This window comes from Ambystoma mexicanum, chromosome 12 (genome assembly GCF_040938575.1).
Source record: "Ambystoma mexicanum isolate Mex_15411 chromosome 12, UKY_AmexF1_1, whole genome shotgun sequence".
NCBI lineage: Eukaryota > Metazoa > Chordata > Amphibia > Caudata > Ambystomatidae > Ambystoma > Ambystoma mexicanum.
Window position 1 is genome coordinate 226,392,095 of NC_090936.1, and position 24,300 is coordinate 226,416,394.

Here is a 24,300-nt window from a genome sequence, read left to right on the forward strand (position 1 = left end):
TGGGGACCTGGTGGAGGGTGCCCCTGGATGCTGGGGGGTGGGGGTGCTGGGAGACATGTGTGGGGGCCTGGTGGAGGGTGCCCTGCACTGCTGGGGGGTGGGGGTGATGGGAGACATGAGTGGGGGCCTGGTGGAGGGTGCCCCTGGATGCTGGGGGGTGGGGGTGCAGGGAGACATGTGTGGGGGCCTGGTGGAGGGTGCCCCTGCACTGCTGGGGGGAGGGGGTGGTGGGAGACATGTGTGGGGGCCTGGTGGAGGGTGCCCTGCACTGCTGGGGGGTGGGGGTGGTAGGAGACATGAGTGGGGGCCTGGTGGAGGGTGTCCCTGGATGCTGGGGGGTGGGGGTGATGGGAGACATGAGTAGGGGCCTGGTGGAGAGTGCGTCTGGATGCTGGGGGGTGGGGGTGCAGGGAGACATGTGTGGGGGCCTGGTGGAGGGTGCCCCTGCACTGCTGGGGGGTGGGGGTGGTGGGAGACATGTGTGGGGGCCTGGTGGAGGGTGCCCTGCACTGCTGGGGGGTGGGGGTGGTGGGAGACATGAGTGGGGGCCTGGTGGAGGGAGCCCCTGGATGCTGGGGGGTGGGGGTGATGGGAGACATGAGGGGGGGCCTGGTGGAGGGTGCTCCTGGATGCTGGGGGGTGGGGGTGCAGGGTGACATGTGTGGGGGCCTGGTGGAGGGTGCCCCTGCACTGCTGGGGGGTGGGGGTGGTGGGAGACATGTGTGGGGGCCTGGTGGAGGGTGCCCTGCACTGCTGGGTGGTGGGGGTGGTGGGAGACATGAGTGGGGGCCTGGTGGAGGGTGCCCCTGGATGCTGGGGGTGGGGGTGATGGGAGACATGAGTGGGGGCCTGGTGGAGGGTGCCCTGCACTGCTGGGGGTGGGGGTGCAGGGGGACATGAGTGGGGGCCTGGTGGAGGGTGCCCCTGGATGCTTGTGGATGGGGGTTCAGGGGGACATGAGTGGGGGACTGGTGGAGGGTGCCCCTGGATGCTGGGGGGTGGGGGTGCAGGGGGACATGAGTGGGGGCCTGGTGGAGGGTGCTCTGCACTGCTGGGGGGTGGGGTGCAGGGAGACATGTGTGGGGGCCTGGTGGAGGGTGCCCCTGCACTGCTGGGGGCTGGGGGTGCTGGGAGACATGTGTGGGGGCCTGGTGGAGGGTGCCCTGCACTGCTGGGGGTGGGGGTGATGGGAGACATGAGTGGGGGCCTGGTCGAGGGTGCCCCTGCACTGCTGGGGGGTGGGGGTGGTGGGAGACATGTGTGGGAGTCTGGTGGAGGGTGCCCTGCACTGCTGGGGGTGGGGGTGATGGGAGACATGAGTGGGGGCCTGGTGGAGGGTGCCCCTGGATGCTGGGGGGTGGGGGTGCTGGGAGACATGTGTGGGGGCCTGGTTGAGGGTGTCCCTGCACTGCTGGGGGGTGGAGGTGCAGGGGGACATGAGTGGGGGCCTGGTGGAGGGTGCCCCTGGATGCTTGTGGGTGGGGTTGCTGGGGGACATGAGTGGGGGCGTGGTGGAGGGTGCCCCTGCACTGCTGGGAGGTGGGGGTGGTGGGAGACATGTGTGGGGGCCTGGTGGAGGGTGTCCTGCACTGCTGGGGGGTGGGGGTGGTGGGAGACATGAGTGGGGGCCTGGTGGAGGGTGCCCCTGGATGCTGGGGGGTGGGGGTGATGGGAGACACGAGTGGGGGCCTGGTGGAGGGTGCCCTGCACTGCTGGGGGGTGGGGGTGCAGGGGGACATGAGTGGGGGCCTGCTGGAGGGTGCCCCTGGATGCTTGTGGGTGGGGGTGCAGGGGGAAATGAGTGGGGGCCTGGTGGAGGGTGCCCCTGGATGCTGGGGGGTGGGGGTGCATGGGGACATGAGTGTGGGCCTGGTGGAGGGTGCCCTGCACTGCTGGGGGGTGGGGGTGCCGGGAGACATGTGTGGGGGCCTGGTGAAGGGTGCCCCTGCACTGCTGGGGGGTGGGGGTGCTGGGAGACATGTGTGGGGGCCTGGTGGAGGGTGCCCTGCACTGCTGGGGGGTGGGGGTGCAGGGAGACATGAGTGGGGGCCTGGTGGAGGGTGCCCTGCACTGCTGGGGGGTGGGGGTGCTGGGAGACATGTATGGGGGCCTAGTGGAGGGTGCCCTGCACTGCTGGGGGGTGGGGGTGCAGGGGGACATGAGTGGGGGCCTGCTGGAGGGTGCCCCTGGATGCTTGTGGGTGGGGGTGCAGGGGGAAATGAGTGGGGGCCTGGTGGAGGGTGCCCCTGGACTGCTGGGAGGTGGGGGTGGTGGGAGACATGTGTGGGGGCCTGGTGGAGGGTGTCCTGCACTGCTGGGGGGTGGGGGTGGTGGGAGACATGAGTGGGGGCCTGGTGGAGGGTGCCCCTGGATGCTGGGGGGTGGGGGTGCAGGGGGACATGAGTGGGGGCCTGCTGGAGGGTGCCCCTGGATGCTTGTGGGTGGGGGTGCAGGGGGAAATGAGTGGGGGCCTGGTGGAGGGTGCCCCTGGATGCTGGGGGGTGGGGGTGCATGGGGACATGAGTGTGGGCCTGGTGGAGGGTGCCCTGCACTGCTGGGGGGTGGGGGTGCCGGGAGACATGTGTGGGGGCCTGGTGAAGGGTGCCCCTGCACTGCTGGGGGGTGGGGGTGCTGGGAGACATGTGTGGGGGCCTGGTGGAGGGTGCCCTGCACTGCTGGGGGGTGGGGGTGCAGGGAGACATGAGTGGGGGCCTGGTGGAGGGTGCCCTGCACTGCTGGGGGGTGGGGGTGCTGGGAGACATGTATGGGGGCCTAGTGGAGGGTGCCCTGCACTGCTGGGGGGTGGGGGTGATGGGAGACATGAGTGGGGGCCTGGTGGAGGGTGCCCCTAGATGCTGGGGTGCTGGGAGACATGTATTGGTGATCAGTAGTGCAAGGTGACATGTGGGTTGGCTGGGGGGCATGGCCATGGTGGATGGGTTGCCTGTGGGACATGAGCAGGGGTGCAGGGTAGTCCCCTGTGGTGTGGGCTGCCTGCAGGGGCCGTGGAGGGTGTAGAGGGAACACCTGGGAGGACCCACATGGCCAAATCATGTGTAGCATTCCCCAGCACCACCGAAATACAAGTACCGTGCTGAAATCGCGTGTGAATCTTCCCGTGCACCTCGGAATACACGTACCCAGGCCAATCGCGTGTGGATCTTCCCACGCACCAGAAGTACACGTACCCAGGCTAATCGCGTGTGGAACTTCCCGCGCATCCTGAAGTACACGTACCCAGGCCAATCGCGTTTGGAACTTCCCACGCACCCCGAAACACACGTACCCAGGCTAATCGCGTGTGGAACTTCCCGCGCACCCCTAAGTACACGTACCCAGGCTAATCGCGTGTGGAACTTCCCGCGCACCCCGAAGTACACGTACCCAGGCTAATCGCGTGTGGAACTTCCCGCGCACCCAGAAGTACACGTACCCAGGCTAATCGCGTGTGGAACTTCCCACGCACCCAGAAACACACGCACACGCTATTTTTCACACAGCGGGTGTCCGTGTTTGTCCGTGTTTGCACCTCATTTGTCCTAGAGGGCCACTGTATGGACCATTCATCATGGCTGTATATGGGTGCTTTTTGTTAGCGCACATTTTGGCGCACATTTATTTCAGGCGCAGGGACGCTACCGCCTGCTTTCTTGTGGCGTACTTGTTTGGCCCTGTGCGCGTCTTTCACCGTGCGCTGGTTTGCCCTATTCGATTCCATGAATACGGGTTGTAGGAGAGCGTGTGGGCGTTCCGCGCACTTGCCTCCTGTACTTCCCCCGTGACACCCATATTTTCACGCATTGTTCCCCATTCCGAGTGTTACGGCCCGTGTTCCGCCTACTTTTGTGATGTGCGCCGCGCTATGTGCGATTTCGCAGTGGCCGTGGCACACGCTGTTGGATGACCTGCGCGCCGGCGTGCGCGGCGCACTTTTTCAGCGCACATCCAATGTTTTTCTCGCGCACGGACTTCCATGAATCGATGTGCGCTGGTTTCCCTGCGATTTTCGCACTTGCACTGCGATTTTTGCACTTTTACTGCGAATCGCACGTTTTGGCACCTCTGCGCGGGAATTTTCGGCGCACATTAATTCCATGAATCGACCCCTGAATGTCCATGGGTCTGTCTCTTCCACTTATAAGAATCACCGGGGACACTGGTAGATTAAAAGAATAGATCAATGTTGAGTCCTACTCTTCTAATGCTCAACACAAGTTTTATTTAAAGGAGCACAATAATATTGGGCAGGTGTGTTACATGGAGCACTGCGCCTGAACTACAAAATTCCACTGATGTATTACAAAATGGGTATCTTTAACACTGCTACATACCACAATGTATTACACGTGAAAAATACTGCACAAATAACCAGCCGGGGACCATGTGGTAATCATACTGCAAGCCTTACCTAATCACCATCTGTATGAAAAAGTATTAAGGGGGGAACTATTAGCAATAAGGGTATAGGATTAACAATCTGAAAAGATTGGGGGCTAAGGACATGTGGCTACAAATCAGAGATAATCATACAGCACATTAATTTGTGTATACAGATTCTTGATAGGTTGAAAGGGAAGTCCTTGTGTATGAACCTATTGTTCAATCTTTGTCTTAATAATTGGCAACAGTTGCTTATAAGGAAGATAGTGGTAGAAAAGGTCCTGCAGAAGCATGCATATTATCTGAATCCTAAGCCTAGAGGTTTTAAACACCTCTTCACCACTGCCAATTCAATACTGTTCTAGGATTGGCGTGCAATAATGTCTTCCGAAATCACAAATTTAATCAATATATTGATATTGGTAGCCCAATTCATTATTTAAGAAAATGTTCGAAAAGGGGCACATCAGTTATTAAAATATATCTGAACTGGACCTACCGCATGCCAACGAATTTGGGGTTTTATCATATTAACATCTCCTTGCCCCCGAGGGACGAATTTCTCATCACAGGCTGACTTTTTGCAATGGCCACAACACTCATCGTCCTTCTTGATATAGGTTGAACCCTAGAAAAAGGAGAAGAGAAGAAACCGTGGATCAAAGATGACATTTGTTTACATCTTTTAGCAGCAAAAACATGAAGAAAATTGACAATCAAAATTAGTCTGTATTATCACCAGTCATTAAAATCATTTGATACTTTAGTGTATCTAAACGACTTCACGACTGATTAAACACTGCAACAGATATGTGTTTTACTTCCATGTTAAGTATAATGTCTACATCAGACGAATTACATTTAATGAGTAATAATAACAGGAAGCAGAAGAAGAATTAAAGTTAATGAGCAAATTGCAAGATCTTGGAATTGTTCACGACCAAGGCAATCTTTATTAGAGTTTTTGTTGAAAAGGTTCAAAAATGTTCCTGCAATTTAGTTGTGTTGTATGATTGTGTCTCGGATTAAGGACATGAAACACCATTGCAATAGATACATTTATTTGAACACAATGCACACATCCTCCAACTAACTCCGCTCAGACTGGACTGCTGAAACAAATCGGTTTGATGAATGGCAAGAAAATTATAGGCAAAGATATTGGGTGAGAAGTTTAGTCCAGTGTCTAAATGATCAACCTCATAATTCAGAAAACAGGGTTTTAATTCATGCATCCTCACATAGCGAAAATTGATCTTTGATAAATTATCATCGCCACAGTCCCTACATTTGCCTTTTCTGCTCAAACGATGGGAAACGGGTACACCAAAATACGAAGCAATATATAAAACTGGAGGTTTCTCTTTAGTCGGCAAGTATATGGAAGTGTTGCAGAGTGTCGTGCTGATCTACACAGAGCTTACAAAGGCCGTCAATGACATTTATGAAAAGTGGTTCATATAAAAGGTTAATAGTTATTTGTACAAGTTTGTATTCTCGTTTGTCCTAATGAAATTTCTTTAATATTATTGTTGCTATTCTGGTTATAAAATGTCTCATTTTGATTTTGATATTCACTCCATTTCCCAGAATGCAATAAAAAGAGCTCTATTCCTCTCACAATTTCTTTGAATGTTTTGGCACTTTCACTGCATTTACCCGAATGTAGCAACAATGCTCTCTTTTCTATCATAACATCTGAAGGATGTTTGAGTATCTTCAGTATAGTTCTAGGGAATTACACATTCTTTCTCTCATATTATGCATGCTTTGTCACCTTCTGTACGTTTTCCATAATGCATCATCAAGGTCCGCTCTCTCTTACAATGACTTTGGACATTTTTCTTACAATTCCCAAAGTTCAGTTTACGAACATTTAACATGAGGCCCAACTTGTGAACTTGCATGCATCATGTCCCTCTTCCATTTGGCCAATTTATCATTCCATCTCGGGTTGTCCCAGGTACTTCTACCATTGGTGGCTGCTCTCGATTCTCATGCCACACACTCTTATCTACCGAGCTCTCACAGGATCTCCCAGGAAATGCAATGAGATGTATCCAACATTAATTACTCTCCAGTTAACAGCATCTCTTGTATCTTCGGCGGACTTCCTGCCATGGCATCCATGCTGCAGGGCCCCTCCAACTTCCTGGGTTCTCTCTGGTTCAGTCCTCCACCTAGGTCACAAAAGCCATATCGCTGTCAGCTCACAGCTCTCTTGGACCGCTTTTCACTGCTTCTCCCTGTCTGAGGTTCTGACCCCCTGTTCATACTTTTCATGACTTCAACCCATTGGTGGGAAAATCCCATGCCTTGTACTCACTGGTCTTGTCATTCCATCCATCCCTGGCTGCTCCTAAATCACCATCGTTCTCTGTTTCTGAACTCTGGTCTATGGAGAAGACATTATACAATCCCTGTGTGCCATTTTAGATTTCACTGCATTTTCCTTATGAAGCTGTTTGTTCAGAGGACTGTGATCTCTGTTACCTTTTTTACTAAGTGGCTACTGACTGTGTTTGCGCTCCACTAGGACCTGGGTGCAGCATCTGATTGTTTTTTGTGATACTGCAGGTGGTGGTAGCAATACACCCCCCTACCTGCTCATCGGTGGTGGTAACCACTCCTGCCCCTCCTCTTGCAGGTATCTACAATATCAAAGGGATTCCCTCCTCCTAGACATGATGTGTGACCAAGCAGAGATAATCCCTTTCTCATCAGAGACGTTTTAGAGAGGGAGAGGGGATGCCAACCCCAAGATGGTAAATACCCCTGCAAGCCATGTCAGTTGGTTGCCAGGGATTGTTTTGCATTACTAGTAGTCAGTGTGGTGAAAATAATTACACCACATTTATAACCTATTGTGGGCTGTGGCTAGGTGTAAGAATCGGGTGTTGTCTGGAGGCAGTGGAGACCAGGCAGATGCAGTGGACCAATAGGTTTTATTTTACTGTTTTGTTTTTACCTTTCATGTGTTCGTTTTTTATGTGGGATCTTGCTTTTACAACTTCATTCATGCTGTCTATAAATGTAGTTTTGTTCTTCGTATGTCAGCTTTTCCTATTTTTGAAATTGGTCCATATTTTTTCATTGCAATTGGCTTTTTCTAAAACTGAGTTTGCTTTCTGTCTGTGCTTTTTTTTCTTACTCTGTTTGTGATGTTTGCAATTGTGATTATTCACTCAATATATTTGTGAGTTTTTAATATTTTTGTGTCTTAATGGCATCGTAGATCTAACCCAGTTCGAATTAGAAGTGCCTGTCAACTCGGAGATGGCTCGTTCCCCCCCCCCCTATGACGCCAAGTATCAGGATTTATAGTACAATGTAACGCAACATCTCATTGTCCTTTTTCCAGACACCCGTTTCCAGAAAGATGTACAGTCACCCCTCTCAGGAGTTGTCAGGAGATTATCCCATTTTAGATTTACAAAAATATCTTTCTTCTCCTTTATTAGATTTGTATCACTAACTCTACAGGTCAGAGATGTAACTTATCCAAAGGGTGCTAATTTACCAGGCAACAAATCTTCGACACGGCATCATACTACCTCTCGATTGGACGTGCATGCTTTTTTACCATAGAGTTAGAGTGGGTAACATAGGGTGGAATGCATTTAGCCAAAGCATCAAATTCACAAAGAACTCCAGAGTCACAACCTCCCAGTGTACAGATATTTTCAAAGGGCCGTAGAATAGCCTTGTAGATCCCTGGTTTGGAGTTGTGCTCCTCAGGTTTTGCCCATTTGACTGCTCGTCAGGCATGTCCAATAACGTATACACTGCAGGCCGTTGTTATTCAAAGGTTCTGTTGCCTGATCCATTTGGAGCGAAAAGGTGATTGTCAGAGGCCTATGGCCACTCTCATGTATATCAATCACTTCAAAGTTCTTAATGGCCTCCCAATGCCTAGCAAAAATAAAAATGTAATCTATATAGAAACAGTTTGGGGCAACACGTGTCATTTTAGCTAGTTGATCCTTAACATACTGGCCATTACACGCTCTTAGCTCCAGCCCGTAAGTTATTCGGACAGTATCAATGGCTTGACAATGTGTCTTTTTCAGTGGGGCTACAACAAGTGTGTGTATTCTCCAAGCCCAATCCTGGTCGTTCCATAAGCCTTCCAATTCCATTAAGGCTTCGAGCTAGAGATTAAAATCGCCATCAGTCAGTATATGAATTTTTGCTCGGTCATGTTCCTCCCATTCATTGATCAACTCTTCAATTATTTCCACTATACTTGGTTGGGTACTACCATTTGACCTATTATTGATGTTAAACAAAAGACTATGATGCATCTGGGTGTGTGAGCTACAAGATGTTGGAGGTCTGGTGAATCCGTTTCTCGTTCTTCAACCTGCCAATTTAGAACCAACTTACCCAATGAGCAGGCCACCGCTTGGTCTGCCCCAAGGGCCTCTCCGAGCATTTAATGAAAACATCTCATAACCCCTCATCGTAACCGTCTCCAAGGCCCAGGTTTCCTGGAATAAAATGACCCCAAAGTCCTGCATAAAGTCACAAAAGCTGGCATCAGCCAAATGCTTGGCTATGCCAGCAATGTTCCATGAGATCATCTTATAAGCGGTCTATGGGGTGAGAGCGTCGCACTTATTTCACTGTGCAAGTCAATCAGGCCCTCTGAATCCCTCCCCTAAATTGGGATTGATCTCGTCTCTAGTCCTGTACTAGTCAGAACACCCAGTGTTAAGCTGCACTTGGGATACGGCTCACATCCCCACCATCAACATACCGTTGGCTATCTTTGGGGGCCTTCATATATTGGTGGAAGGGCTCTTAGTGTAATTCACAAACCTTGCAGGGGAAATCCCGATATTCAATAGCAAGGAGGCCTTCCATCAGATCTCTGTTAACCAAAAAGATCTTGATGGAGTCATCCAAGCCATTGGACATTTTCTGCTGTATGCACCGAACAGTATCCTTCCTAATTACAGACATGCAGCCCTTAAGAATCCTAATACAATGAATACACTTGTTCAGAAGAGATTGCTGGTTATCAAAGCCTCCTCTGGGCAGTCTGGCTACATTATACATGGTTACTGAGGGTTCTTCCTTATATAAGCCATGTTTGTTCGATATGGCCCGGTCGATAACACTCTACATTGTCAAGCCATACCCATGTTAAACAGGTTTTCCCGGGCAACGCTTGGAGGGTTGTTGGTTACATGCTGATTGATGGTAGAAACAATTGGATTAAACATTAACATGCTGGGGATTGTTGATTTTTCTTAGCTTCACTATAAGTGGGTATAATGCAGATATTTCCTGGGGGGGGCAGCTCATGGGATCCCTAGGGCACATGTCCTGCTTAACAGACGGTTTAGTGCTTAATAGCTCCATCTGATCGTGTGAAATACTTAAGTGTGACACTTGGGTTTTTTCCTGAATGAAGTTGGTCCACCTTAGCCACTAACACAGCAATCATACCTTTTAAGAGTTTAATTTCATTTAATAATTCTTGGAGCCCTACTTCACATTGACATTTGCACCCCCAAGTCACACCAACTGGATATCATGGTGTGTGAACATGTCGTCCAAAATAAATGAGGAAAGTTACCTTGTGGAATTTTAACCTACACTCTCCAACCAAGGTAATGTTTGTTATGTAGGACTTTTGAAAGTGCCGTCATATAACACAGACAAACTAAACCAGAATTTTGGAGTTAATTTTGGACTGAACCATTTCTGCTGGGCTTCGGCAGAGGTTCCTACTCCATTACCTTGAAAATCCCATGTTTTTACTATTTTACAAAAAGCGGTATCTAATTGGAATTATTTGTCTGTTTTTTTGTCAATAACGTGCAGTCTGTCCCATCATCCCTTCTCAGTCCCTTCCTGTTAGTACAAATATTCGTTAGGGTTAATGATAATTTTAAGGACATTGGGGCTCATCACAAATTGGCAGGTGCAGTAATAACGTGCCGGTATTAACATATACCAGCATGTTAACGCACTGGCCAACTACGAGTTTGCCGATGAGGTGGCTGAATGACCTCCAGCTAACAACCGGAGGCCATTTCACCACCTTCATGGTAACAATCACCAGTAATTTCGGTGCCGGTGATTTTGGCACCTGTAGTACCATCAGCACCCCCCATGCGGTCCAATCCATGGAATGGGGATCAACACCGTCTACGACGACTCATGTTCTGGTGGACATTCCACCGGACCAGGTGGGGGTAACCGTACAGCAAAATTGTAATGAGCCCCATTATCTTGTAATGACTTTTGAGTTGCCGGTGCACAGAAAATGTTTTTTTTTAAAAGGTATCAAGTGTCCACTATTCACTGTCTGCTAAATATCCTACTTCTCAATTGTTTGCAATTTTTTTGTTCAAGTGGTGTCATCTATCTGACCCAAACTAGTGACTCTTTGTTGATGTAGACACATGCTCATATTCCAATGTGGCTGTTTACTTAGAACGAGCATCCTGCATCCCGTGGACGTACCCAGGCCATGAATGCTTTTGTAATGAACTGTTTGGATGACACACAAGGTAAGAAAGAATGAGTCATCCTTCACACATGAGCAAGTGTACATAGCCGACGTGGGCATAGTCAACAACAGCTGTGGGAACAAAACAGTCTCCCATTACACCTCTTTCAGCCGCATGCTGGTCGGATGAAATACATTTTAAATGTGATTTTGTTTGGCAACATCTCTCATCGGTTGAAGATGACTGATGGGGCAAAATTTGAAATAAAGTATTTTTTTTTTTAATTTTGGACCACATTGAACATAATCTAGAAATACTGATTAATTAAAGGCTGTATAGTATTATTTGGTAATTAAAGTCCCAATGTACATGCAAAATCAGAAAATTATATTTAAATCCATAAAAATAGTTCTTAATCAGCAGTATGCTTTCACACTTTTTAATGCTCCAATCATCCATACAGATGAATGTCCTACCAAAAACTTTTACCACCTAAATGCAGGTAAATACTGAAGTATGTGCAGACACGCAGAGAGGCGGGTAAGTACCTTTATTAACAGGTGACCCCATGGCTAGCATCACGCCTCCACCAGCAGCTTCTAATTAACGGACACTGGTTCCAGGTTCCAGGGCAGAACCAACATAACATAAGATGTTACACCCCCTACTCCCAGAAACAAAGCAACAATAGAAACATGAACAGCTAGAAACGCCCAGTAAAAAAGAGAGAACAGCAGGAAGTAAAGCAAAACAAAAACTCAAACATTTATAAGTTGGCAAAAGGACGCATAACATTTCTCAAGGCAACACCACAGTACAGTGTACATCATAACCGATACCTCAGAATGTAGCTAACATAATCTTTTAACCACACCGGCTCCTTCTTCACCCTTACAGAGACCTACTATTACCCTCCCTCTCAACATTCTCCCTTTACCATCTGCCCCTCTGCCACCAGCTACAGTTCCTATGTACCCTCGAATTAGTACTACTATATCTACTCCAACTTCACCATACACATACATCCCACCACTCTCATCGAACGGCTGTGCATCCACGCCAATTCCCTCCATACCTTTGACAGTTACAACTCTGTCCATCTTCCACTGCATTAGCTAGCGACTCCAACACCTTTTTAGGTTCTGAAAATGTAGACCACCCTTTGGGTGGCTACATGTGTGCATTTTATTATTCTCTCCCATGACCCAGCAGATACTTTGACCTTGCGTTGCCTCAACTTTCCCAATCAAACATCATCATTCTTTTTATAGTTCACGTGTGCTTGCTTTAACCTCTTCCTCACCTGCCTTCTGACCTCCTCATCCCCACAATAATTAGTCTTGCACCTGCTCCCCACTACACCACTCACCCAATCTGGGTTGAGGCCCATATTGACTCCTCTTCCCCTCATCAACTTGGAAGGCGACAATCCAATAACACCAGTCGGTGCTACCCTTACATTCCACAACATCCTCCTCATAGCATCCTTTACATTCACTCCATTCCTCATTGTTTCCTCCACCACACCTATAATCACTCTATTGAACCTTTTGACCAGCCCACTGGACTGGGCCGATACAATGTAAACTTCCATTTCATCCCTCTCTTCTTGGTGTAATCCACCCCCTCACTACTGTAAGAAATCAGGAGTATGACTAGGAGACAGGGTCATTGTGATGGTTGCTATAGAGTTTTATTAAAGATAAAAGAAGGTTGGAGAAACACCTCTCTCGCCCTATCACTACAAGCGGTTTCAGAGCCTCAACGATACTAAATGGTGTCAGTGTCAGAATGTCAAAAAGTCAAGAGTTTTCCGTCCTGTGTCCCAAACTGACCCTTACATGCTGAAGTCAAAATAAAGTGCAAAGAGATATAGTCTTTCAACCGGCCATCCGTAGCTTTGTCCAAAGTTCCCACACAAAGTCCCAAAAGGTGCAAAAATAAACAAATAATAAAGATCCACAATCCTTGGGAGGGGGTCCTGTTCCCCTGATTTCTCATGCTCTTTACAGTTCACAACCACAGATCTATTTCCTAAAATATGCAGTTTTCCAGTCCAGGGGGTATGTCTCCTTTCCCATGGATTTCACACAGTCAAGGGGTTCTCATCCTCTCCTTGGCGTTCACCATTAATTCAACATTCCAGTCCAGGGGGGCATGCTCCCCTTCCGCTGGATTTCTCACACCTAAAAGGTTGTCTTTCCTCCTCTTGACTCTCCTAGTTTTGGAAAACTTGCTCAGGTTCGCCCTGTGAATATCACTGTCTCTCCCTGGCATGTGGTATATGCTGCAAAGCTCCCCGGGGTCCCATTTCCCATTTCTGGGGTCGCCGGTCTTTGTGGCTTCTGCATTCTCTGCACTCTTCGATTTCTTCAGCAGGGCATCTCCTCTTTCTGTTGGTGTCCTGCCTGCTCTCTGGTAGCCAATATGTCTTGTCCTCCTCTCCACAGCATATCCTGTTGCAGCCCTCCACACGGCATACCTTTGACCTCTGATCTTCTCATGATGGTGCCGGTTGGAGCTCTCCTGCTCCCCACTTCAGCTGGCTTCTTCCTCACTTCCCGACCCATGATGGGTGTAGTGGTTCTCCATCTTCCTCATGGTGCCAAGGTTTTAAAGGTTCCGGCACGTTTCTTATCCATCCAACAACTAGATTGTCTCTAGTTCAGCAGCTTCAGTGCTCTGCATTGCTCTTGTGCGCTTCCTCGTCTCAGTCATTTTGTAAATGTATAGGAAAGAGCCCTACTGTCAGTGCAAAGTGGATGGACTGGATCTATATCACAATATGCATACAAGTTTGAAAATTCAAGGGGTTGGTGTTATACGTTGAGTGGGAAGGGAGATACCAGTTTCCTGGACAGTGAGTCTCCTTCCCCCCATAAGGGTTGTCTCCCCCATATGGTCCTCCCTCAGGCAGCCACCGCAAGGTTGGGATCAAGTAGCGGTAGCCATTCTCTGGCCATATGGGAAGAGAGTTTCCCCGGAGTGGGAGTGATGACATTGCTAGATTCACTACAGCACTCTTGAACTGTGACCCATTGACACTTATAACCTCAGACGGGTACCCTTCACGTCGAAACACTTGGTTCATAAACTTAATAACTTCTCCACTATATGCTCGCTTGACCAACTTTAGTACCCAACATTTGGAAAAATGATCTATCAAGACAATCATGAATATACATTCCTTCCCTAGCACTTCATAGGCTCCTAAAATATCCACCACAACTCACCTCCATGCCCCCTTAGGCGGCACAATAGTCACCAACTTCTGCTTGTGAACTTTCATGGACTTACCAGAATTCCGACACATCCAGCACTCCCAAAATCCTTTGCATTCATCCATCACCATTTTTTCCTGGACATCCTTTCATAGTCCATTCAATAAACTTCCTCAAGGTCACATCAGATGCCAGACCATTCTTCATTCCTCCATCTCTATCACCATATATTGATCTACAAACTCCTCAAAACATGAAATTATTTCATCATCTTCCCCCTCTTTACCATCACTCACCCCTTCAACAGAGCTCTCGATAAATAGTCAGCCATCATATTCTGAACTCCAGGCGTGTACTTCACTGCAAAATCATATTTTTATACACGCACACACATCTTGGCAATCCTCGGCATTGCCTTCATCATCACTCTTGTCAAAAGCTCCACAAACAGGATGAACTGTCCTTGCCACAAAATGCCACCCCCAAACATACTTCCTGAATGATTCGATCCCACACACACACCCCAACAACTCTCAATAACCGAATACCTGCTCTCACAAACAGTCACTGCTCTGGAAGCATGACATATTGTCCTCTCAGTGCTACCATTCCCCTGGGATAACACAGCCCCCAATCCGTTCACGCTAGTGTCTACAGTGAAGATGCATTCATCTTCAGCCTTAAACCCTACCAGGTTATTTGCACTACAAATCTTTCCCTTGATCATGCTCAATGTTTCTTGGGACTCTTCATCCCAATTAAATTCTACCCCCTTTTCAACAACCTTCTGATTGGCTTATCAACAACATTTTTCACAAACGTGTTGGAGAACTCTGCCATCCCAAAAATGCGCATACTTCATCTCTGTTTTTTGGAATAGGTGTCTCCATATAAGCTTTAATGGAATATTCTAGAGGTCTATAATCTTCACCATTCACAATGTACCAAACATACTCAACCTCTTTTGCTCAAAATGTGCATTTACTGGTCTCAATAGTTAGTCACTTGCCCCTCAATCTACACAAAACCTCATGCAACCTTTTATCATGCTCTCCCTCATCCTTACCATGAACTAAAAAGTTGTCCTGGTACACAAGAGTCCCAGAACTCCTTTGAGTTTCCGGCTCATCATCCTCTGGAAAACCGCTGCCACAAACACCAGATCAAATGGCATCCTGCAGTAATGGAAAAGTCCAAATGGTGTAATGAAAAACGTGAGTGCCTGACTCTCTTCCATCAGCGGAATCTGGTACGCAGCAGAGAGATCCAATGACATGAACACAACTGCATCTCTGACAAAGTTCAGCATTTCCGTCATCATTGAGATTGGAAACGTACCCACAATAATGTTCTTGCTCACGTCCCTCAGGTCAACACACATTGTGATCTTGCCATTCTCCTTCTTAGCAGTGGCTATTGAGCTAGCCTACCCCGCTGACTCGATGCGCTCAGTTATTGCTTCTTCCATGAGCATTTCCAATTCCTTTTCCTTTGGAATTTGCTACCGTTTTTGAATTATAGGTTCTGCCCCTGCTCTTAACATAATCTTGTGAGCCTATCCTCTTGTGCATCCAATCTTGTCATTAAACACCTCCAGAAACTGCCTTTGCTCCGTAGTGTTCCCTTTAAAAAGCAGAACCAATTCTCCACTCCTGGGACCTAAGTGGATGCCCAGGACTGCATGATCATGCCATCCCAAAATGTCCACTCCTTTCTTAGCCACATACAAACTGACCACCACCATCCTGCCCTTGTACTGCACTACTACTTGGAACATCCTATTATGTTCTCCCTTCAGAGCAGCTTCCTGTAATCTTCTCCAGCTTTTTCCCATCAGAATAGAGTAGGGCGAACAGCTAGCCACCATTATTTTGACTTGGACCCCATCCACCCGTATCTTGCAGCTAGTGTTCTTCATCTTGGAATAATCTTCCAGATATCTCTGTACTACTACCACGCAGTCTTCTTCATTAGAGCTGTCCTCTTCTTCCTCCTGCACACACAATATATTTTTTTTCTGCAGCATGTGACAGTAAAATGCCCCTTCATCACACAATTTGAGCGCTTCTTGTGAATCGTAGGGCACATCTTAAGAATTTGTGAAATGCCCAAGTTTGACACACCTATGGCACCTTCCCTTTTCATATCCGTAGAAGGCACAGTCTTTTTCTACTCATCTCCCTCAACCTTCCCTCTTGAAAATAACTTCTTTCTTCATGTACCTCATTTCTTGCCCTTCTTGATCACAGCATTAACGTGCCCTACTATAACTCTTACGTCAACTGCTTCACCCTTGTTCTTCTCCTTGATAGTCTTGGAGCACAACTGCATATGCTCCACATTCTTGGCAATAGCTATTGCCTCCTTGAACATTGGGTTCCCAAACATCCACAACCACCGGATTGTTGGTGTGAATGATGATCATCCTGTCCTTGAAATCATATGACACTGCCAAATTCCTCAAAACGCTCACATACTCATCCACAGAATCACTGTTTTCCAGGTTATAAGTTTAATAGTTATATCTGTTAATGGCTATGTTAGTCTTTGCCACACTGTAATTGTGCAATTGTCTGACAGCAATCTCATACACGTCCATATCTCCACCATCTTGCGAATCCAAGATTGGTGGAATCTCCATATATTTCTTCTGCCCCTTGGGCCTAAGGGCATGCAAAAACAACAGTCTTTTCTTCTCAGGGGTCATGCCCTCATACAATGCCACACTCAGATTGTTACACCAGCATTGCCTCCAATCATTCCGGTGAATCGTTGGTAACCCAGGATTGGGCAGAAATTCTTTGGGAGGATGAACTATAATAGGCATGTGTCACCTTTCTGCTGATTCACCTTGCTTCTGCTGAATGAAGGAAATCCCACATCAACGTCCGCACCCAGACCTATCGCACCATAATCCACTGAGACAAAGAAGATATTACAACCTTTATATCCTTCAAAAACTGTGATGAGGAAAATGCTTCACTCTTCACATCCGTTGCAACTGAGACAAAGAAGATACCACACTCCTCACTATTTGTTTAACACTTGTTTATGCCACTAACCCTTAGCAACCAAGATGGCCCCCACATTGCCCCACATTACTGGGTCATTTCCTTCAATTCGAAGCAACATTGTCTCCACTCCTAATGGCAGCCTCCACACACACGTAGCTCATGTGGGGACCTACCCAAGTGTCCATCAGCTAACTCATAGCCCTTTAGTTACCCAATCCATGGGTCATCACCAGGCTACCAGCATTACCCATGGGGTCTCAGTTGCATGCAGCAACTTACTGCTCGACAGGACACTTTCCTGTCATGAAACACCACCAATGTTGAATGGCGCTCTACCCTGCTCCGCGAACCTCCAGTTCTGCTTGGATATGAAACCGCTCATTGCCAGAATGAAGCATATGCAGACACGCGGAAAGACAGGTAAGTACCTTTAATTCCTTTATAAACAGGAGACCCCACGGCTAGCATCCAGCCTCCACCAACAGCTTCCACTCAACAGCCACTCGCTACAGCTTACCCAACATAATATAGATGCTACAAATAACCCTTACAAAATATCCGGGAATACAAATACATAAATAAAATCAGAAAACAACAGACACATAGGAGCCTGTCACCTTCTTCCATATTTACACACTGCTCCACAGATTTGCTCTTAATCCTATACTGCGAGAAGACTCAGAAGCACAGGCCCTTTCTTTTTTCTTTTTTAGACTAAATCAACAAAGGTGAAGGATGAACCTCCCACCCCTGCAACTATCAGAGCAATTTTACCTTCAAGAACTTCTAAAAGTACCCCTGGCTAACACAAAGCAAGGTCCCACCATGGCCAATGAATGGATATATAGCAGGATGCAAGTGTAGGAGGGGAATAAACTACTAAAAAGTCATATTCCTAAACTACACTGAATCAATAAATAAGAAACATTCAAGGTAATCCCAACAAATCAACTCGAAGACATCTGGCCTCTTTATTCTCAAGATAGGTCATTAGACCCTTTCCCACACAGTAACGAACATCACTTATCTGCTCAAGCCATCAACACAACAAACAAGTCAAGAGAAGCCCCTCGCAGACCATCTACAACCACACAACAGACCTTTCCTAAAATAACGAACAGACAACCAGAATTGTCTCACTCCATGAATCAGTGCATAGCACATCTTTTATCACAGAATACCACCTGATCACTAACATCATTGGAGTAAAGGTGACCACCCTGAAACAAAGAATAATTTTCTTGGTCTCTTCAAAGATGAATACAATGCTCCCAAGACTTTTGAAGCTCACAATTATAAGGAAATAAGAAGATGGGTAAACCAGATGACAGTAGGGGAACTACAATGAAATCTCAAAACCAGGTATATGATATGGCATTTATAACGCGTCTATAGACAAGTGTTTCAAGGTGTGACGAGGCAAGGGAGGGGGAACAGAGGGAAGACAGTGATCTTACTAGGCCGGGTGACATTGAGATCTCGCAAGGGGAGGGGGCAAGGGGAGAAGTGCGGGGGAAAGGGAAGAGGGCAGTACATAAGATAATCGTGAAAAATAAATAAAGATGAATAAATAAAATAAACACAAAGATAATAAATAAATAAATAAATAAATAAATAAATAAATAAAAAAGGTGCCTTTTGATCAATGCCTGCTCCACAGCTAAACGCTCCTAAGATATGTTTGACCTTCTCTGTGAGGCAAAAACAGAACAGCTAGTATTTAAATATATCTGGCTCACAAATGACTTCTCTGTGGTTATGCATGAGACCATCCTCAGAGTCTATCTAAGGGGATATCCATGAGAGGAGGAATATCATTTGTTCACAGAGAAGGTAGACACATTCAAAATAATGCTCTCATGCCAGCTCATATACCAGATTAGCAATGTAGCATTCATGACTGGATATCAAATGCCCTTGACAGTACAGCCTCAAAGAGACCTTTCACATGTTTACAAAAGAAGCTACCAAAATGGTTCCCCCCAAACTTAATCTCCTCAACAACAATCAAAATCAGCCACTTGAGTGAACCGGACAGGCAACATGGCGTACCACGGATATTCCTGATCTCTTCACTTCAAAAAAAGCTCATTATACACACTTCAGAGAGTCTGTGCAACACCTCCAGAAGGAAACGTTCACATTAACCACAAATTCAAAAAAACCCTCAGCCTGTAACACAGGATTGACACCATGCCAAGAGCCCTACATTTCCAATGAAAAACAATCAGAAGCAAACTTTGACACATTCAAGACCATATAGATTAGCAGGGAACAATAGCACCAATCCCAGCAGTGGAAATGCTACCTATTCCAGCACTAACAGCCTCTCATACTTTCTCTCTCATAGCACAATAGCAATCCAGAAAGTTTGACAGAACACCCATGCCTCCCCCATATCTGCAAAAAGAATAGTGCAGTAACTCAGCCTAGCACCCAGTTCTGAAATTTTGCTGAAATTAGTTGAGATCATTTTATAGAAATAGAAAAAATTGCATTGTACTGGGTCACTTCATCGCTCACAATATTGAACAACACACATAGAACCTTTCAGGTAATTTCCCTGCAACCTGACCTGTGCAGTACCCCATGGATCTATCCTGTCTCCTTTTCAATTCTTACATGACCCTCTGCTGGAACCCATCAGTTACTCAGGCCCACACATCTTTCCACTAAGCAGATGAGACCCATATATTCTACAAGCTTATAAACAGCTTTACGTGAATTGAACTGGATCTTAGAACATCCCTTGCACTTGTTCACTGATGGATGACCACAAACGGACTGAAAGTTAGAACACCTAAAACCAAACTTATGAGTTGAGGCCCCACATAAATGAGCCATGCAGGAATCCTTCGGCACAAAGAAATGGGAATTAGCCCACTGCCTAGGACAACATTTAAAAACCACAGGCCATGGATGGTCACCAATCTCGCACTTGAGACGCAGGCTAACGCCATCATAAGGAGCTTCTTCTTTCAACTCCAAATGATCCGACGCATCATGCCTTCCCTCTCCGAGTCATTGCTGCGATTGCAATAGTACTCAAGACTAGACTATGCCAGGAGCCGCTACTTGGGGCTCCTCGGGTTATCTACTGCCAGACTTCTTCTGAGACTTTAAAGACATAAACTCATGACCCCCAGCTATCCAACAAAGGATTAATTTAAACATTCTTTGCATAGCACATTGTACTTCAAATGGCAGGTGCCCAGACTCCACATTGAGGTATCTCATCCACTACTAGCCACCAAAGAACAATTCCTTCCAGTATTGGAGCCTTGGTAACGGTGCTGAGCTTCACTCAGAAATGCCATCAGGGATCATTATTGTTCTTCTCAACCAGGCTCTGAAATGTATATTCACATGTCTCCTTCAGAGAAGCCCTGAAGATCTGGCTATTCAGCTCATCAGTGGTAGAATCCAAACTGAATCTAAGCCCATCAGACCAAGCTCCACCAACAGAAGCCATTCTCTGTAACATCGACCAGATGGAGGCAGCCTTTTCCCAGTCACAGGTACATGCCACAGGCCTGTGCACAACCCATCAGCCAAGGCTTGCAGGATATCAGACTCAATCGGCTCAGTCTCGCTGTGCCCTGTAAATCAAATCAGCACAATATCCTAACGGCCAACGCAAAGGCCTCGATGCAAAACATCAGCCAAGGAAGATCGAGACCAGACCCACTTGGGTCTGTAAACCTGCCTCCCTGAAAGAAACTGGAAAAGAAAAAATCCTTTATCAACAAGCATATATTTCAATTGCACCAAATCGATCATCTTGAATGAAATGTTTCTCTCAAGCTAAACCATTTTCCTTTCCCTCCCCCACAAACTGAGTCCTCTCTTCCCTTTTCACCTTGCACTACCCAATTCACCCTCACACATGACAGTGAGATGCCAACAAGCATAGCACATTAACAAAGCAATGCCACTGCAAAGAACAATAGCCCTATTGCACCCCCCCTCCCACAATACAGCGGCTAACGAGATCCTCACAGTGCTGACCTGGGCTCTACCCTCTAGATAAAACACACAAGGAAGTGTCTTCACCACCAACCACCTCAAATCCCATTCAAACCCAGGATTTGGGTACTCCAGGCTGCATGAAACAACACTACAGGATAAGCAAGTGCTTTCTTTTCATGCAGGGCCACATGAGTCAGACCACCATAGTGTCAGAGGTGTGCTCTGCAAGACCAATTCACATGCGATAACGTTACATTACATGTGTGGGTCTTTTGCCAACACAGAACTATCAAATAAACGCTGCCTGATCTGAAGAAGAGCTTTTACTTTCATGAATTAATTGATACAAAGAGGTATGGACTGCACAAGGAGATCTGTTTTAGCATTTAAATATATGTCTGATTTATTTAATCTCAGGACAGCAGGGATGTCATTATTTTACACTAGCTGCCAGGTATTTTGCTATTGTCCATCAGATACTCTATGTGTCTTAGAAACACATTTCAGTAGTTATTGTCCTAATTCCATAATCTCTTTTCATGCTTTCAGTTTTTTCAACATTACGGCATGTGTAATTTAACACAAAAAAGATATATAAAGAAACGTATAACAATTGTGGTATCTCATACAAAGGGGCATGTTTTGTGGCAAAGGATGAAATCGTAGAACATTTTCCAATGTCTACATTTGTTTTTGTTTGAGAGCCTTGAGAAGTTACAAGTGAAATATGTGAGCTTTTTTCTAAAAGGTTAATGGCTAGAATTAACAAATCCAAAAGATTATTGAGGTTTCTTGTACTTGTATGCATTTTCCAATTTTGAAAAAGCCCAAAGCACATTTTAAAAATGTTCACACTGACATAACCTTTGTAATTCACCAGTTCTAACGTTCTTATAAAAATACTTACAATTATTTAACCGCATTTTCAAAACCTGCATACATATAAATATATGTATCCTCTATTCGTTGACAAGTCCCACTATTTAGAACTCCCAGAACATGTCTTTAACCTAATAGTAAAATATTATAAAGTATAATATTCAACGTGAAGATCAATTAATCCAAAAATACCAGTTTTTAAACAAAACTGCCACAAACATGTCTAACTAATTTCAACATTTGATCAATACACTATTAACACTGAAACATATTAACTTACCATTGTAACCCTTTGAAATGCCTGACAATCCAGGTAGTAGTCTTTTTAAAACAATTCCAATAAGCGTTTGCAATTGTTTAAAAAATGCATTATTTAGATCATGTCTTAACTTTTGTATAACAATCTAAAAAAACATTTAGGATTGTTTAACTAATAATTTCTACTTTTTTAAAGCAATCATGAGAAATATACTATTTAATGTCAGCTTTTAGAAAAAATAAGAAACAAAAGAGGAATAACAGATTAAGGGCCCGATTCATGCAAATTCACTTTGAACCGGGCAAATATTCCATGAATCGGGCCCTAAATGTTTTACAACAATAAATCAATGTTATTTCAGGGAACAGAAAATACAGTCCATTGGTAGCATTTCCTGAACATTTTCTCACATTTTTTAAAAGAAGACACTGAGACTGAGACATACACTTCTAAAAACAATTGACCCCATTTTTCTTTTCGTGGTAGATCCTAATTTGGATAAGAACGTTTTGGTAGTCAAAATATTTCTGAAAAATTGTGCTCATCACTTTTGTATTTAGGCATCATCCATGATATCAATCAGAAACTGAACTCAGAAAGAACATGGGGTGAAGAGGCAAACCCAAATCCATTGTCCCTGTAAGCTGGAAAACGTGCTGAGTCAGTCTTAGTGACAGAGCTTTATCAGTTCAACAAGAGGGTCCAAGGAATGATCATATTATAAAATATAACAAAGGCTCCTATTTAATCCTGTTCTCTTGAAATGGTCATTGAATTCTCTTGAAGAAACAGACAAAAGCTTCACATATTTTAATTGCCACTTTAGTGCCAAATAGTGTAATTTAGGTTTTTAAATCTAGAGTATAGGACCCAATTCCAGAAATTAAATATTAGAGAACAATATAATGCCTTTGAATTAGGTACTGAAAGTAAAATGGAGCACATTGGTCGAAACACAGCAGCATTGAGGGTTTTCAAAATCCAAAGTGGCATCTAGAAATTGTCCTTGAAAGGTATGATCTTCTGAAATCAAACTTTAGAGGCTGTGGGGGGCAGCATTCAGGCTGATAAAGTGCCCCGAGGCCTGTATCAAAGACCATTAAGGAGGGCTTAAAGCTCCTAAACAGGAAACATTCGGCCCCCTCCCCCAAGGGTGCAAAGGCTAATAGCACCCATGATATTGAGGCAGCTCTAAAGAGTCATTGATGTAAAAAGGAAGCAAACTGGTAAGTATTGCTGCACTGCCATGGAGAAGCAATACCTGGCATAATGGGAGGCATAGAGGTGAGGGATGGCAGAGAGCACTTAGAAGAATGCAAGTTTTGCTATGGTACTGAAAGAGGGAGAGCGGCAGGGTAGTGTAGGCCCTGGAGGACCAGGGAGAAGGCTGTTGCGATAGCGTGACGGAGGCCACCAGAGAAACGTCATCCAGCCGAAGGAAACGTGTGTGTTTGTGGGCTGACGAAGAGCCCGGCAGTGACAGGGGAGGCACCAGGAAGGTAAGGAGGAGAGCAGAGTGCAATGGTAGAAAAGAGCAACATCATGGGAGCTTTACGCTTGACCCCGCCACACAGGGGAAGAATTCAGAGTAAATACAGGTATATACTCCCCAGAACATGCTTAGACTTCACAATCCTGATTGACAGAGCTGACAAGAACTCCTGAAAGTTGTGCTAATTACAATTAGTACCCAGAAGGGGTGTGGTTTTGTCCTCCCAGCCAATGGGAGGTTCAGAGAGGGACCTTTACCATATGGAAATTCCGATACTCTGAGCTTCCTCAGGGCTGGAGCCTGCCATCTCCCCCACCGGGGAACACTGTAATTCCCCCCATAACCCTCATCCTACTTTGCCACAGGTTTCGCTTCTTTCCCCTCCCGCCCCACTTGTCTTCTCCTTTCTGGTTCTGCGCCTGGTGCGTCTGCGCCCGATCTGTGACACGCCACCATGGAAAGGGAGAAGGGACTAGATAGTCCCTTCTCCCCGTTCCATGGCACCCATCATTTCCTTTTTGTTTTTCTTTTCAGTTGTGAAACGCTGATGCAATTTCACAACTTCCAAAAAGATTATATTAGTACCCCGGACCAATGGGCCTGGCTTCTAATAACAAGAAGC

General features: G+C 46.2%; 1 protein-coding gene across 1 annotated transcript in view; it reads right to left on the reverse strand.

The window, feature by feature from the left end:
• The window catches only part of VWF (von Willebrand factor), a 1,005,270-nt gene that overhangs the window by 150,022 nt on the left and 830,948 nt on the right, over positions 1 to 24,300 (reverse strand). The window contains exon 44 of the mRNA XM_069628335.1: positions 4,880 to 5,008. Coding sequence (XP_069484436.1) covers positions 4,880 to 5,008 — 129 coding nt within the window. The remainder of the gene's footprint in view (positions 1 to 4,879; positions 5,009 to 24,300) is intronic.